Here is an 18233-nt window from a genome sequence, read left to right on the forward strand (position 1 = left end):
ACGGTCCAACCTCACGAGTCTGCTCTCCCTACACCATCCAGACATACAATTAACTGTTCTTTGACAGGTGGCGTTCATCTTTTCCTCACCAGAGTAATGGGGCTGTCAGAAGAAGATAATAGGGCCAGGAGTACAGCAGGCCTTGCTCCCCACAATCATTCATAGTACTGGGAAACAAGCACCAGATTGAGAGAATGGAGATACTAGTGCTATATGGAGGGGGTAATGTTAGTACGTGGTGGTTCGGATTGAAAGTTGAGATGTCGTCAATGAGTACATCAATAATCCCTGAAAATGTATGTCACATTCAGACTCTTTCTTCTGTGATATTCACAGGGAGTTCATGAGTTAGGACTTGTTTGCTGATATTTTCAGAAGTGGTGCAGTGTAGATGGTGGCCAATACATTATAGTTTAGTTGTGGAGTTGTCTTCATAATTGTGTATGTATGAGGAAAATAACCCAGTGACCTCATTCTTTAATTATGCTGTTACGTTTTTGTACCTTCAGTTACCCAGGCACTGGCTTGCTAAACCGCTAACCTTTGATATTGTCACTTGAACGAATAATGCATGGACACTAACAAAGACATGAGAGGCAAACTTATGCCTATGCTGCCTATGCATATGCTTATATGCCTCCAGGACATCTTACAGACTGAGCTTCTCTAGAGGCTTAAATATGCATAATGCTGGGAGCTGGCAACTCCTCCCTGGTACCTTGGTTAGACACACCCGGCACCACTTATTGATAAATCTTGGCTCAAGAATGCAACACTTTTTTTTTTATAGTTAATCTTGCATTTCATTAGGAAAACAAATGATACCGCCATTATTTGAAGCAATCAAATTAAGTGAACAAAAAAAAACATGTAGGTTTATAACATGCATAAGCACTTAATTGCATTCTTGCAGTCAACAGGAAACATCTCTCCCATCAGCAGCCTAAGGAACTATATTGTCTTTTATCTGTATAATGCATAAAAAAGAGGGTGACTGGTTAGAGCTATTCACCATCTCTGACCCCATAGGTGTTCATGCATAATGAGAAACCGAGGCGATAGAATGAGAGCGGTCCTAGAGATGATGTAGTGCCTGGTGTAACCGCTACTAAGGACTTTAATTTCCCTTGTAAAACGAGGTGATTAAATATACATATGCTTGCCCAGACTGCAGACAAGACCAGCTTGGATATTCTCTAATAAGTCTGCCTTACAAGCAGGCTGGAGGAGGCATTTTTTCTCACTTAGATGGGTCTCATTTTTGTGAATTCGTGCCAGAAAATCAAAGGTAAGATCCTGCCAGTTAAGTCATAACCAGGCAAAGAGAAGGAAGATGCGAGTTCATAAGATAACCTGATGTTAAGGTGAGCGAGATGAAAATATGCACCTGTAGGATACGATCTCCTTCCTTGATGCGACCGTCTCTTGCCGCTATGCTGTTCGGCTCCACCTGCACAAAAGGACTCAGAAATCAATGCTGGCAGCTTGTTATTGTGCTTCTCTGTATTCTCCAGAAAACACAGGTGATGTACCATGCTCTCAAAAGTGCTCTTTCATGTCTGCTGTTCGGCAAAAGTTGCTTATTTCCCCCCTGACAACTTCGTATTCAGTTTTTTATATCACCCAGCTTGTTTTTCTTTTCTTTTTTTTTTTTCTTTTTTTCTTTGGAGATTAGCAGCCACCCTGGTTTTAGGAGCTGACTGACACTAAGTGATGTAATACTAGAGCATGTGAGTCATGCAGGGACCATATGCTAAAGGCTAGATGGAAAGAAGGAATAAAAGAAATAAAACATTTAGAATCCCACATGTTTACAGCGTATTTCTGTTTCAGCTGGATAAATAAAAAAAAATGCACATTTTTCATACAGTGTCCCACTAGATATGCATATGAGCTACAGTAAAGACGCTTCCATCCTAAACTGTTGCTCTTGCACTGAAGATCAAAAGAGATAGCGACACGTGGGAAAACACTGAATTCCATGGAAATCTGGTTAAAGAAAGAAAAAAAGAAGAATTTTCTGAAGTCGCACCAGTACCATTCGTACATGCATTTTAATGAGGGAAATTAGCATTTTATTCTTTTATCAAAGATACAAAAATAGATTTGGGCCTTCTGTTGGTGGGAGTCTGTCTGTTGAGGCTCACCAGGTGCTGGTGCTTTTGGCGCTTTTCGTCTGGGTGAAAAACCAGAGGAATGCGGTTCTGAGGAGTTCACGGAGTCCTTCTACACGAAGCGAAAGGAGCTAAATATACTGTAAGCCTTTTTAATTCTTACATTCATATTTCCTTATGGTGGTGAGCTAATCCTCGTAGTATCACTTACTTTTCACAACCTTGCCTTTGTGCTCGTAATGGGATTGAAACTGCACCTGAAGTCAGACGGAACATTATTCTAATTTAGCCATCTGTCACATTGTCAAAGAAAGTGCAATAACGTGTTTTCATTCCATCTTTTTTCCCTTTTTTTTTTTTTTTTTTTGCTTGAGGAAGTGTTATTTCTCTGAGCTGTGCATCATTTGAATTAAAAAAAAAGATTATTTGAAATGTGCTCCCTCTTTGCTCTTGTGTGGGGAATGAGAAGGTTGTCACTCAGAGCTCATTAAACCCTTCAAATTAAAACATGTTAAAGGAGGAGGATTGGGAATGGCAGGAAGGGGATCAGATCTTAAACTTCCTCCTTCCTCCTCGGCCATGTGTGGCTTAGTCTGAGTTGATATTTGACTGGCAAACATTTTCTACCCCTTCCTCCCTGATTCAGTTGCTTCTGTGTGTAAAGAAGGGAAATTTGTGTGAGATTTGAAGGCATATTTTAAGAACTTCCTGCCCTGAAAGAAACTGATCATCAGGGCCCATGTTTGCTTTAACAAAAACACTGCATTGTCTCTGCTGGAGCTTATTGCTTAGCACTTATTTTTATATTACTCTCAGGCATTCAAGAAGCAATTTCCATTGAAACCATTGACTTCACAGAAATCCCACAGGATTCAAGAAAGAGCTATTCTGAAGCCCAGTGTTGTGGCTGCGAATGTTGCCATCTTGGCAGCGCTTGACCCCGCCTGACTCAAAGCTAATTTAAAAACTGGCAAAGAGGTGGAGCCGAGGTGGGCGGGAGATGCCTTGGCAGACAGCTAGGGACCTGTGAAAGCCCACACTTATTTATGTATAACTTTAAGCCTTGCTATAATTTAAACGGGCGCATTACAGATGAATTCATCCCCATATAATTGTGAATGGGTATATGAGCCATGGAGACAAAAACTGCGTTTTTGTAGTGTTTTGCTGCAGAGCTAAGCCTTTTCAAATGTTGGTCTATAAGGATTGACTATGGGCTGTAGAAAAAAAAACAAAACACTTCTTCCCATTGGTCGAACTGATGCTAGGATTCTGGGGATATGGGCAGGAGCCATGTGAGCATTATATCAACCACTGAAAACACAGAAACAACCTTAAAAACATTTATTTTACATGTATTTTAGTTTGGCCCAAATCCCACCCACTAACACAGAGAAGGTGTGGCTTATGACCTATTCTGCAGCCAGGCACCAGGGGGAGCTCCACCTGTTTTGGCTTCACTTCCGAGGAGCTATCATGGTGTCCACTTTTTTACAGTGCATGAGAATGACCTGTTTTTGGAGTCAACCTCAAGTGGTGATCCAGCGAACTACAAATTTTGACACTTCTGCGTATTTTTTTATTTTAACCTAATCATTTTACCCCCCAAAAGAAACTATCGAAAAACTACAACACTATTTTCTCTGGGCCCACCTGGCTGACATAGATGCCAGTGTCCTCCTCATCGTCGGTCCTGTAGCACAACGTCAGGCCAAGCTTTTCCTGGCTGTTCTGCCTGCACAGCTCCACTTCCTGTCACACACACAAACAAGGCAACAATGTTATACCTGCCAGCGTTTGCCCCAGCGGACTGAATAGATTCCAAAACCACGCCATTTGAAATATTTAGTATATTACTGCATTGCAGCTGAAATGATATCCAGCACGGGAGGTGGGATCCAAATTGATTTTTATGCTCCACGTCACCGTCACTAATCGCTTTGTGATTATTTTGTTGTTCCGCAGTCAGTAGTGAAACTGCCTTAGGCAAATGGGATTCAAGCTCACATGCTCATCTACTGATATATAATATCCAGACAACTGCTCACACACACAAATGAGGAGTGTTGCATTTTATTGTTAATTCTGTAAATCTACTAATTTGTGCATCTTTAGGGACAATTTGCCTCCAGGGCTGGTGGTAGCTCAGTAGGTACAGAGTTTCAATCCACAGGTTTACATAACTGTAAAGCACTAATATGCAGAAAAGTGCTATATAAATACAAGACCCACTTGCAAACCTAGCTCCATCATGTGACCTGTACATGATTGATATAAAAGCCTGTCAGTGTCAAACTGAACCCAGCATGCAGCAACATACAGGGCAGGTCTTTTGATGATGGCTATGATGATGGTGTTTCACTCACTGGTCCGTTCCCACAGGAAATTCCTCTAAATTTAGCCCGACTCTCGGCTGCTTCCGTTTGATCTCTGCTCTGTGTAAAGGTAATCACATAAAGATAACTCCGGGGGTAATCTTTATTAACCCCACCCTGCCAAATTCATTTCACCACTGCGATGTTATGAAAGGGGGTGGTGTGGGAAAGAGCGTGGGGTAAAAAGACATGGAGGGGTGGGGGGGGGGAAATTAAGCCCCAGTCTTGTTTTTTTTCCCCCTTCTGTCATGGGAATGCACGATAGCAGAGATTGACAGGGGAAGAAATTAATTTCTGTGGCATTTAACCCCGTGTGCAAACATCTGTGACCTTCAAAGGTTGGGGTGTGTAAGGAGTTTATAATATTCTAACACCATGTGCTGGTCTTGGCTACACCTCACCAGTTTATACCGGATGATTTGTATAAACCCTGACAGTGAAATAAACGCTGAGCACAGTGAGATCAGACCTAATGCCTTAATGCCAGGAGGTTTGCAAGGTTTCAGTGGATTATTGTATATATGTGGGTGCTAAAGCCAGAGAGAGGCTTGATTAGTAATGATTGGATCATAATCTGTCCCGCTAGTGTGTCTGAAATATGGCACGGCAATACTTAAGAACTCATTTCATGTGGCTTACAATCCATGCGACAACTGATGGAATTTGTCTTTGCCGTGTGGTGTTTCACAGTTCCAATAATCAAGATCACATTAACCACATGCCACTAGCATATAAAGAAATTAAGTCACACTGACAGTCAGTGGCATTCTGTCTTTTAGCGGCACATTAAACACCCGTTAGTAACGTTGCAGCCCGATTTGCACTTAGCTCTTACTTCGTGTTTCATTCAAAAGAAATCACTGCCGACTCTAATGTTCACCGGCTCATTGTTTCTGTCATTGCCGATGATGATATGCTATTTTGGAGCCGTGGTCTTTAAAGCGCAGTCAGTCAGGAAAAAGCCAGCAGACGATAACAGACATCGACGTCAGGATTCTACCTTTCAAGAGTTTTATTCTCAGCACGGCAGATGTTTAACACAAAGCGTTTACTGTTGGCAGGATGGTGTGGTAAAAAGAGGCGAAAAGCTTAATTTGTTGAAGAGATGCAGGCACTTATCTGGCATAGAGGATTTGGCTATAGTTGGAAATTTTAGGATCCAGCTTTACGCCTAGCCACCTTGGATATAATACCTTGTACAGGGGAGATGTTAACGTTCAGCGTGTTCTGAAAGTTTTTGAGCAGAAAGTATTTGGTAAGTAAAGTGAAGTAGATGATAGAGTGATGAAGTGTACAATGGAAGGTGGTTGTGGTGGATGAATGACCCATTCATAAACACACACACACACACATATATATATACATATATATGTATATGACAGCTGGGATAGGCTCCAGCAACCCCCACGACCCTAGTGAGGAAAAGCGGTAGTAGCAGATGAGAAGATGAGATGAGATATAAATATATATACATATATATATATGGGGATTTCACCGGGAAGACTGTTTAGGTTCCACTGTGGTTTTTGGGTTCCAGTTGCAGTTTGGTTTAGGTAACAAAACTACAGGTTGGGTACTACTGGTTAGGTTTAATTTTAGGGAAAACTCGTGTTTTGAGTAAATATCAACCATTTCACAGGTCTTTAACTCAAGAAAAAGTTCTCCCGTTTACTTAGGGTTAGGGTTGGGGTTACGGTTAAGTAGCAATCTGATGTTATGAGACTGTGGACTGCTGAATGAAATCCAGTGAGTTGCGGCAGTGAGGAAAAACATCTCGCGATGCTGAACTTTAAGGCCCAAGGACCAAAGGGACTGACTGAAAGAGTTGATTGACATTGACTTTTACCATAAGGAAACAGTGTCCACAGTTTTTATTTCCTGCCACTAAATTCCCCATGTGGATCGCACGACTGAGGCGTCAAGTGACCCCAAATAGAGCTGTGGTAAAAGGGTTACCTAGGAAACCTGGAATGTGTACTAGCAACTATCTGCCGGCCACAAAGAGATGGACGAGGAGCAAATCCCACCACATGTAGATGGGGCTTTTATTGTCGTGCAGCACTAAATCACAGCAATGCCCCCTTTAATGATTGAGGCGTTTACTTTTGAGTTAGCTCCTGCTCCGTAAAAACTGGTACCACACATAAAATCCGCTGTATTTTATCTGGCTTTATACTTTCACAGCTCAAAGCTCATTAGGACCCTTTGTTCTTCTACAATTATTTGCATCCCAAAATTTGCTTTTTCTTTTGGAGATTAAAAAACTCTGCCATTTGAAGTTTGGCACCTGTTGACTATCCATAATTAAGGCATTCAAAAAGAGTAATCTGGCATACTGATAAGTGGCTGTGCTGTCTGCTAGACTGCTGCAACTTCATTAACTTCACTGTGCATGGTGATCAAACAGAACATTCATTAAAATCTGGCATTATTCCACATTACTTTGCATCCAAAGGAGATGCAAATGTCCAAATACAGCTGAAACTGTTTTTAAACTCATATTTCCTTTCCAGTATTTTCAATTATTCTGGGAGTTGTGAGCGCAGTTTGAATGACTTGCCATTTCGTCGGGAATGTTTTTGTCTTACCCCCAGCAATGAAAGTATCCATTCACCACCGGTTACTCACAAACTCTGTTGTAATACCTGGCAGTTTAATAGTAAGGTAGATTTGGCAGAAGTAGTAGGCATATTATGACAGCAGGAGTACCCACATGGACCACCAGTTCGAAGTGAAGCTGAACCTGTCACTCAAAAGTAATGTTCCTGGGAATGGCAGCCCTATTCTGTTCCATCCGAGAGGAAAGCCATTCATGTTTCAGTTAGATACACATGGATGGACAGAGAAAAGTGTGGACGGATGATTGGGTACGTGTAAGTCTGGCAGGTCGGGGTGGAAATGTGTGTATGTGTGTGTAGTAAAGCTGATCTTGTTCTGATACTACTGCTATTACCGCACACAAGCCCTCTGCCCCCACCTCACCCACCCCCGACCCACTCAGGAGACTTCTTTATCCAGGGGATGCTGCTTCGAGGTGAGGCCACAGCTGGCAGCATAGGAATCCTAATGACCCACAATGAATCTCACTGAACTAGGAAGTGCCCATTAAACCACTGAGGATCACCGACAGTAGTAAATGTCACCCATCACTGTCACCTGGCATGACCTCAAGCTCCACTGGCTGAATGGCACGATGCATCTGTCACAATGAAGATACTTGTGGGGGCAGGCTATTTGTAAGATTTTGCAAGTAAACCTTAGCAAAATTTTGATTTAACAAAAACCTCTCAGTGGATGAATTTGTGTTGGTTGACATCTTTGATCCACACATCTCAATTCATCAGATTTTCCATGTCTTATTTAAACCAATTCTCACTGGAGTGCTAATTATCTAATGCTAATACCTTTATTAAGATGGTGAACATGGATTATACTTGCTAAACATCAGGTTTTTAGCAATGTCTTTCTGCACATGTTAGCATACTGGCATTGGCAAAGAACTGGCACTCACGGTTTGGCTAGATGCAGTATTAAAGCATCTACTGTTTCAATTAAGATGCCACAGATTTCACCAACACGTCGTTTCGCCGCGATTGTCTGTTCTTTTGTTCCGCCTGAAGTGGCTGTCTGAAAAGGTGCACAAATATTTCAGAAACGATGAAAGGGATGCTAACTGCCGGTGCATCAAGCACAATGGTAATTCAACAGGGAGGGTTTTTCAGGGAGGGATTTTCTTAAAGTGCGATTATATGAAGAATAGCCTTCCGTCTTAAAGCCAAGGACTTTGCTATGCTACACGGAACAATATGAAGACTAGATTATGCCTTGACAAGGGGCTGCCAATTTACTTGCGTCATTGTGCTAGCAATTTCGGTTGTATTGTTGTGAAGATTGTGAGCATAGCGCATGAGGGCCTTGGATTATCTCCTAGGATTGTGAATGACTGACACAACAGTGGCCTCGTGTCATGTACTGAAAGAAAAAATCTATTTGGACCTGAAGCGATATGCTTATAAATGGCCCATATTTGGTGGACAAAAGCCTCGCACAGTGTCTATTTTGAACTGTGAGTGTGCTTGATACATTAAGCCACTTGGTTCATTCGAAAAGGCAAATAAAAGCAACCATATAAGCAACTATATATTCAAAATATGATAAATAAAACCCAAAGTCATGTCCCTACACCACCAGGTCAATGTGAGAGTTTGATATTTTTCTCCAATTAAGGGGTAATGCCATGAAACAAAAAGTTGGACGTGACCAATTACATTTTAAAGAATCCTCTGCGGGTCAGTTCAACTAAATTTCATATACACCTTGATGTAATTATAGAAGGCTCTGGACAGTCATAGATAGGTAGATGAACACAATTTATTTAGAATGCAAAATTGTACCTCAAACTCATACTCCTCAGTCCTCTCCACCTCTGCTGGCGTATTAGACAGGTACTCTGGACATTCATAAAACTCATGTTCCATGGTGTGGATGGAATGACAGCTTAAGAGAAAAGAGAGAAAGAAGAGGCAGTTTGCAATCAGTTCCCAAACCAAATGAGCACATCTCCAACTGTTACATTTCTCTGTAATGATTATCCCATTTTGCAACAAAACTCCTGATAAGCAATGCAGACATCAACCATTCCCCTCATAAAAGCTGTGACCGCTGTAAATTGTCACCACGATGACCTCCTCTCCATAATCACTGACCAAGACCAAGACCATTTGCAGCTTTACAGGACAAATTGATTTCATTTGCTGCCCAGAAAAGCCCTATAAATAGCCACAGAATGGATGTAGCATCAGAATGCCTGCTCGATCTGCCCATTGGCTTTTAATCGCCCAGCAAAAGCTCCCATTAAAGAAAATGGATGAAGCACACCAAAGCAATTATCTCATGCGGGTTTGGCTCTGCATAATGGTATCACAGAATGCTGGTCTAACCTCAGAGAAACTTTAGATTCATTTGGTGCTGGGAAAAAAAAAATCCTAGCTTCGGGCTGACTTCCAGCCTCTGTGTGTGTGTGTGACATTGTAAGTGCCATCAACACTGATATTTTAGAAGATGGAACGCTAAAACTTTCCTTCATTCATACACTAAGTGCTTGCCCTCACCTGTCAGAGAGCAGGAAAGGACAGATGTCTGGGACGGGAGGGGTAGCAGGCCGAAGCTTGGCCAGCGCCATGATGTGCTCGAATGTGATGTCCGTTTGTGTGCAGACATCAACCACGCACACATCCTGTGTTGCCCCGATGTTGTCATGTACCACGGCAGTAGTTGCTCTGGAAGGGGTGCGTCGGAGAACCTGGACAACAATGGGGTCTCGCCTGATGGCTTCCACCACTGCATCGTCATGTTCAATCTTGGAGAAGTCACGCCCGTTCACCTGGGAAAACAGAGAGCAAAGCGTCTCATGAAGTGAGTCTTGCACCGTATCACTCAACTGAGACACTGTCAGCGAGAAAAAATGAATAGTAAGTGGAAAGCGAGACCTTGCGTTAAAGAACCAGGTGGCTTTTTTTAACCTTCATTTATCCAGCAACGACATGTCAGTCATGCATGTTCCTTTCAGCAGCAACACATTTATCATTCATACCTAGAAACCTCTCGGTACCTTTATAAGTCTTTACAGTCAGACACTGAATAGCAATAAAGCAGCTACGAGTTAAGTGCTAATGGAGAAAAAGGCACAACATATCCTTCCAATCAGGTTCAGACATTTTAACTACCGACCACTTACTCACAAATGTACAAAATTTGAACCTATATGTCAGATGCATTATTTATAGCAAATTCCTGCCATTAAGCCCATTAGAGATAGGATAATAAAACTGATTTACGCAAATGAGCAAAGTGAGGAGGAGCAGCAGAAGGTAGATCAGGCTCCATAGGGAACATTAGTTTAAGAAAGTGGCGCCTACTTAATTGGAAAAGGTTGTAACACAGTGGAATCAGTGGAGAACAGGTTTACATGTTTAAGATGCCATATTGACAGCTGTCAGTGTGAAAACACACACATCTACGCATTCCTTGGCACCATGACACTTTGACTCATCCAATTACCAACACCCGCTATGCCTTAGCTGTTGCGCAAGATCATTTTCTGTCTGTCATTTTTGAAAACGTTGTTCGCATTGATTTGATAAGTCAGGCCTTAAAATGAATATGCCAGATGTGAGCATCGCAATAGGTCAACCACTTCCAAACATGTAAAGATATTACTCTGAAATGGGAAAAATCTCCATTACATCTTCGGATGGCAGCTGGTTTGTCAACCAGTTTTGTTGAACTAATAAATTATAAATTAGCTGAGATTTGCTGGAGTCACGTTGAGAACATGTTGCAAACTTTTGTTGCCCATACTAATGATAGTAATTATTTGCTAGCTGCATCAATCCTGTGGCATTTTTTTTGCCATAACATGTTGACACCTGCTCATATAAACTCAATTTCAACATCCCATCTTCAAAAAAACATTGAAAAAGTTCTGTAGCACGTTTAAGTTGTAATGGGGTCCAGATGGACACATTAATCTCCAATCAGTGGTAATGCTTGGGAAGGCAGGAAGCGATTGTGTGTGTACACCTGCCGGCGTGTTTACCTGCTGTTGTTCGTCTATTCAATCCGCCAGTTGATGAGCTAAGTGGGAGCTGATTAATAGCCAGCAGATGTGACAAAGACCATGGATAATGGCTCAGAACGTGTAGGTTTTATGAGCGTGAGTTGGCGGTGTTTGTGTTCATCACACATTTTCTGCATCATATGAAATGAAAGCATTAGGAATGATTAAACAACAGACAATGAGAGAGGCATATGAGTTATGAAATGATTTTAAGCCTTGAGATAACTGAGGTGTGGATAGTGCAAAAAGAAAGTTCTGGATCACTTTTTCATTTGTGTATTATTTGTGTATATCCTCTTGTTAGTACTAACTAAACATATAACTGTATATTGCTTAGTTATGTTGGTCGTCATTACACTATTTCTATTTATCTGATTAATCGGATAAATTAAACCTTCAGTGATTTGGTAATCTATCGACAATAGAACTGTCTTTACTGTTCAGTATAGTACACAGTTTTCTTTGCCATTTATTTATTGACATATTATTGTGTATTCTTGTAAAGACTGTTTACCTACTAGAATTGCAGTTTAATTCAGTCGTAGCGGCAGCTCCCATTCTGTCTGTGTGAGGCTTGGATGAGCACACATGGGAGCCATACATCGAAGTGCAGCAGATGTATTGAGATGCATAGGTGTGAAGATCCCATCAATATCAAACAGTAATTCCATTTTGATTACAAGATGCCTTTCTCACTACACAACTGTGCTTCTGTGACCAAGACCAAGACAAAGAGACAATAACACACCTTTACATCATCCCATGTAAACCATGAAAGCTCCACAGCGACGCTAAAAATAGTCCTAGTTCACGCAGCCCATAGGGACGGCTGTAATGAACCAGGAGTCTTGCGCAGCCTTCATATACCTCTCAAGTTAAAGGTTATCATTGCCAATAAAAAAGGCTCCCAGTAGCCCTAAACACAAGCTTCTTGTCTGTCCAAATGCTCTTTCCTAAAGGTCAAGGTTCAAAGTGATGTGCTACAATTTGGAAGGAATGAATACGCTGCGTACTATAATTTCCGTGTGTGGGTCACCCTTCTTTGTGTATGACAGTATGTGCTTGTCATCGATCTGTGGCATTTCGTTGAAATTGCATTTGCTGGACCACTTTCTGCGTCCATTGCTTTCATTCATTGCCCTAATTCTGTGAATATTGAGAAAACATTGCAAATCTTAAGACCTTTGAAGCAATACTGCCATGCAAAAATACAGTATCTATAATAAAAGTAATGACTCTATAATTTAATTAACTAATTCAAAGGTGTGACAAACACAGATTTCTCCTGCCATGTGGAAACAACTACATGTTTTTTGGGGGTTGATGACTTGCCAAGTTGCTGACAGAAACATGACAGACATAACAAACACTAACTTAGCAAATGCATTTAGCACTTGCATGTGCCATATTTCTGGCAGGTATCTTGTTTGTAGTGATCATGAGGTGTCCATGTTCTGACTAAAAACCTTATAAAGACAAAGAATTTGGGAAAATGACTTCTCAGCTGATCTGCCTTATCAGCTGAGAAGTCATTTTGTGCCTTATATGGGGTCCTGTAGAGATCAGCGGTAAAAAAAAACAGTGTATTGTTCTTTAACATACAGAGTCTAAGGATTCTTTGCATTTCATTTATATATTGAGTCACCATATGACACCAATTGTTTTGCGTACATGACTGCCCCACAAGTTAAATTTTAAGGTATCTGAGGAGCATGTGAATGACCTGTGGCATTACTGCTAACGTTGATCTGCTAACTTTAGCAAGCTAGTTGCCTTTTAGTAGGACTTGTTTAGGCAGATAAAGATGCTGCCTAATTTTTAACAAACTAATGACTTACAGCGTCAACATCTATTTTGATGACTGGCATATAAGAAATAAAATCTAAGGGTAGATTTGACTCTAGCTAGATAGCAGCACGAGAGCAGATTCACGCTGTAGTAGCTTGGCGTTTGCTGTCAGTGAATTCCAATAAAACATAATTGACTTTGAGGGGTTACTAGCAGAACATCGTACGAATATGGCTGTACATGTGGAAAAAAGAAAGAGTCGTGCCTCACCTGTTGCTTTCAATATATTCAATACAAGGCTCTTGTCAATCTTTCAGTGTGCTAGAGGGTTTTAACAGTTGGGGACTAAGATGGGTAAATGTTATTTTCAGCTTTTGAATACAGAAGAATACAGAACAGAAGTGATAAGGAAAGCCTGGAGATAAGATAAGTATTTGTGTGTGTGTTTTCGTGGCTCTGAGATAAGACCATGATGGAAGCCACTCAACCTCATTGCAAAATCTGACAGATATAGTGTCATTGTGAAGAAATGAAAGCGAACGCACACACACTTTAAGCATTTTTTTGTTGTTGTTGCATTAACCATGTTTGACTGAATAAAGCCAGTATCTCACATTACAATGGACCATGAAACAATAAGCTGCCGAGGAGACCCTCCTATCTATTCAACACTGACCTCATCTGCCACAGAGGAGATCCAGCACTCAGAACCACCAGCAATCTCCTTTAGTTCCCTAGATCATGATTTTTGCGAACTCCGCCTCAATACAGACTGCTTTTACATTCATAGAAACGGGCATATTGTGAGGAGTGGGGAAGCGCAGGTGGCGTGCCCCAGTAATCTGACAAATCTCATTTCTCTTCCTCCTTCAGCCGCATTGAGATGATTCAGGAGGGCTCACTGTCATAAATGTCTCATTTCAATAATAAAAGTCTTTGACACGCAATATCACACAGTGCATAGAAGATCACGGTTTCCTACATTTGAGTGGCAGCCTGTGCAACTGGTGAGCCACAGCCAAGCAAACTGAATCACAGCCGGCGCACTATGGGAATATCAAAATGCTATTGATGCACGTGTGACAAGCAACGAGGGGAAACAAGCAAAACAAAACAGAGGAGATTAATATTCAAACCCTGTATTCTTTGTTTGCAGCTGTTGTTACAAAGCATTGCGTTATGCTATCAGATCGAGACTTATTACGTAATAGCGTGAAACTGATTTGTAAGGGGTCAGATAGTAATTTACAGGACAACTAAAGCAGCATGAGCAGCAGACATCATCAATCTCAATGACACCCTTTTGGTTTGCACCATCTTGTTATTTTTTATTGAAGCTAGAAGTGACCATATTTGGATGAGAGTGTGGAACTGGGGAACCACAGAACTGCTGTCTTGATTAGCAGGGTGAAGGGTCAGTAACTCTTTTTCGACTTCCGATTTTGGCCAACAAAGAAATTGGCTTAAAACAAAATGTATTTAGCAGAATAAATAAATAGACATAATGTTTGTCTTGTAACAACTTGTGAGTCACAAGGTACAAAAGTAGAACCTGTGGAAGAAGACTTGAGACTAGTGACTGAGACCATAAGTAATTAGGAAAACCTTTACAAAGGTAGTAAATCAGTTGAGAAGTCAATAAACATCTATTCCATTGACCCTTTGTTGGCCTTCTGATTGGTCCACTGACCAGCAGCCAGGGGTCTCTACTTTGTAATTCATTGAAAATTAATTTAAGTATAACAGAGTCCTGAGGTAACATGAAGGTGTGATGGATAATGCCAGCAAACATTGTAACGCTGGCAGACATTGGAAAATTAAATCACACTTACAGGTGTCAATGCTAGCTTGTATGGCTGCTCCCTTGGACGGGTTAAATGCAGAGAACTGATTTGCATGTGTGAACACTCATTTTTACAGGTTTCCACTGTTTTTCTATGTTTTACGTAACCTAGCAACAGTAACACAGGAAGTCAGTGCTTGACAAAGCGTGGTAGCCCTCTGGTTAGTGATCAGCCAACAAAGGGTCCACTGGACTAACCGTATAGCATAGTTTCCCCAATGCTATCTATGAAAAATAATTTAGTATTAAATAACTTTCCCTCTTCACCATGCTCTCCCATTTCTTTTACAGAGTCTATGATAGTTCATTTTGTGTTGTAGCTTATCTATAGGCTCTGGGTTTACTATGCTTGGATTTAACAAGTGTGTTTAATGATTAATTCTAACACTAAAACTGGAGTTCATTTGTTAGATTTTACTTGTACAGCTTGCCAATTCATATTTTCTGACTGTCCTCAACAAAAGTGGCAAGTGCTGCATTAGCATTTCCCGCACTGGCTCGTGCAATCTTCTCTTTAAGTTACACATCTTCTGCAAGTTAAAGTTAGTGATCAAGGTGACATACTTTTAAAAAACTTTTTTTTTTTATGAACAAAAATCCTTGAAGTTTAGTTTCTGTGGAAAATGGAAAATGCTTTGAAGTCAGAAAGTGACTTCAAATTTTTGCTCATCCACTCTACAATCATAACACCTGCCATTTCAAAGGGGGATACATAATCTCATAGCTTTATGTAAGTTGTGTCTTAGAGTGACTAAAATATATAATTCACTTCAATTACAGCCAATTTTAAGCTGAGTATAATGGCTCTCTGGAGCAGATGACTGTTGTTGTGTTCTGATATGATTCAACGTAACTACACGTTTAGCGGAGATTGGCTGAGCATGTGCACTTCATCTTAGCAACATCCCACTAATTCATGCTTATTGTGTTGGCCCATGACCAACTTTTGTGGAGCAGCTGGGGATGGGCTCAAGGGCACCTTTTCATACCTCAGTAACTGTTCACGGAAGGACAAACGTGTATTGTTGCAGTGATGCATGATTCAAAGCAGAAAAGATTCATTCTCAGAAAATTCAGGCCGGCGCTCCTCTGCAGAAAAGGAAAACTCGAGAAAAAGGCATGTGGCATGGGGTAATTTGTGTCATTTTGACAATTTAAAGCGTGCTTTGGCTCTAAAAAAAGGATGGAAGTCAATAATTTCTTCCTTTTACTAGAGTGCAAAATCTTGTCCTCAGGTTACTGGATATCATCCTCATGGCTGTGTGTTGTGTTCTTCGGCTTTTTTCAAGAGATTCATTTCAGGATCATGAAAAACCCCTGACTCAACTTCGTGCACTTTGTTTTTAAGTGCACGAAGGACATTTCACGTCTGTTTTGCATTTTTAGCCCGTCGCGTTTCGTCGTTTCCAATCAGCGACTGTTCACTATGCGCTGTAAGGCCACGCTGTTTTACATTTCAGTATCACACCAATTAATCAAAGTGACAAGGTATTTAATGAGAGGCAATTAGAGTGTTAACCAAAATGCAAATCAGACTAAGAGAGAGTGCGGAACTGGGGGAGCATTTTTTTTTTGTTGGTGGCTTGAGGTGTGTGTGTGTGTGTGTGCGATAAGCTATGGCAACCGGTTCAAGGAGATTTCGCTCAGTGCTCTTATTAGGACTCTTACTCGTCAAATTGAGTTCAGCTCTTCCCATGATCTGCACCCATGATTACGTCTATGCCTCCAAGTGTGTGTTCAGGTTGTTATGAGTGTCCTTCAGTTTTTATTTTTTTATTTTTTATTATTATTTTTTTTACAGACGCTCCTGCACAACAGGCGAAAACAACCAATTAGTTCTGCATGAGGAAGACAGCATGACAACATGACACATGGATTAAATAGCTGCTGTCAGGACGGATGTTAAGTAGCCCGCTGCGGTCAATCCCTTCCACATCACAGTATCTGTGTACAGTAGATTAGACTGCGTCTCCTCTAGGAATCGCTCTTCCCAGTGTCGGCTTGTTTTAGCTGTTGGATCTTACATAGAGGGAGTGCTTTAGATAAAAATATGTAAGCTAAAGAGTTGCATGCGTTAAATGGTTTCGCAGCAACAACGGAGACCAGCGCTTCCCACATGGACCTGTTCAATGATACTTGCTGCAAGTAACAGGCTGGTGTGCTGTCCTTCAGCTGGTTAGCCTACATTCAAACCCCTCAACATCAAGCATGGGCACAGCTGAAGTGTCCTTCAGCATATCGACTTCGCTGTTTAGCAGCTGATCAAACTCTCTGCGGCGAGCTAAAACAAAATGTTATTTCTTAAATTTGCCTTAACAGATAACCTCCATAACATGGAAAAAGAAGTCAGGCCTTGGATCAGTGCTCCTTCTAAATTTTTGAACATATTGTAAGCTGTGTTAACCCCCTGAGACCCGAGTGTTTGCTTGCTATGCATTTTTAATTTCTCCAAGGTATTTGGGATCAGTAGGACTTAAGAAGTATAAGAACAAAGCATCATCTTTCAAAAAGAAGTAGTAGTTTTTGAAAAAAAAACAAAACAACAAAAATGATGTCCTCATATGTGGTCACTGGGATTATTTCATTATTTATATTATGATAAAGTTACCCAATGTGTGACCAAATATAAAACTGTGGCTGAGCAAAACCAGAATTCCTAACAACGAAGTCCTCAAACCAATTAGCAATGTTGTAGCTTGTAGCTATTCATAAAACTTGCACATCATATCAAACTGTATTTACACTTTTGTCTTGTGATTGTCTGTAGAATGAATCTGATGAAATGCCCGCTATCATGTTATTACCGACTAGTGTATTGACCCTTTTCTACCACTAGATGACAGACTAAAGCGTCCACTGATGAGGACAACGGGTTTAAATGAAGTAGAATAAGCTGCAATAAAATCTAAAACTTAATGTCCCCATATGAGGACGCTGGGTCTCAGAAGTTTAACATGTATTCTGATCTAACCAAACGTTTTAAGGTAGTTTGACACAGTTTTGATTTATTGATTGAACATTTAGAGAGCATTGCATGCTTTTCGCTGTCGACACAGAGCAACAGAGGCATGAAAAGGTCAACCCGGTGGTACCTGCCTGCGCATTTTCCATGTGCACCCTTATCTAGACCTGCACATTGTCGCTAGATAGCACTTGAGAAGAAGCGATTGAGGATCTGTGCGCGGCTTAAGAAAGGACATTCACAGTGATTGTGCCTACATGCACAGTTTTCAGTGTTTGGAAATTGAAAACCGCTCATTGTAAAATCACCGTTTCTTACATGATGAATGATGTTATATCCCATTGTTCTTAGGTCTGTTCTTGTTTGGTCTTCTTCTTACACTTATCCTTCTTGGCAGCATGTTTATGTTTCTAATAGGCTCTCTTTCTTTGTCTTGTTGTCTAGCTGTTTGCCTCCTTTTTGTCCGCCATTGTCAGTCAGTCGATTTCAATTTGATTCCTCCAGTAAAACAAAAACAACACACATATTTCCC

At 40.9% G+C, this 18233-nt stretch overlaps 1 protein-coding gene across 1 annotated transcript in view; it reads right to left on the reverse strand.

Moving 5' to 3' along the window:
* The window catches only part of pdzrn4 (PDZ domain containing ring finger 4), a 35928-nt gene that overhangs the window by 4034 nt on the left and 13661 nt on the right, over positions 1–18233 (reverse strand). Inside the window, exons 2-5 of the mRNA XM_047574748.1 lie at positions 9601–9872; positions 8884–8986; positions 3768–3866; positions 1388–1450 (exon numbers count right to left, since the gene is read on the reverse strand). Coding sequence (XP_047430704.1) covers positions 1388–1450; positions 3768–3866; positions 8884–8986; positions 9601–9872 — 537 coding nt within the window. The remainder of the gene's footprint in view (positions 1–1387; positions 1451–3767; positions 3867–8883; positions 8987–9600; positions 9873–18233) is intronic.

The sequence above is a fragment of the Mugil cephalus genome, chromosome 22 (assembly GCF_022458985.1).
Source record: "Mugil cephalus isolate CIBA_MC_2020 chromosome 22, CIBA_Mcephalus_1.1, whole genome shotgun sequence".
NCBI classification, from domain to species: domain Eukaryota; kingdom Metazoa; phylum Chordata; class Actinopteri; order Mugiliformes; family Mugilidae; genus Mugil; species Mugil cephalus.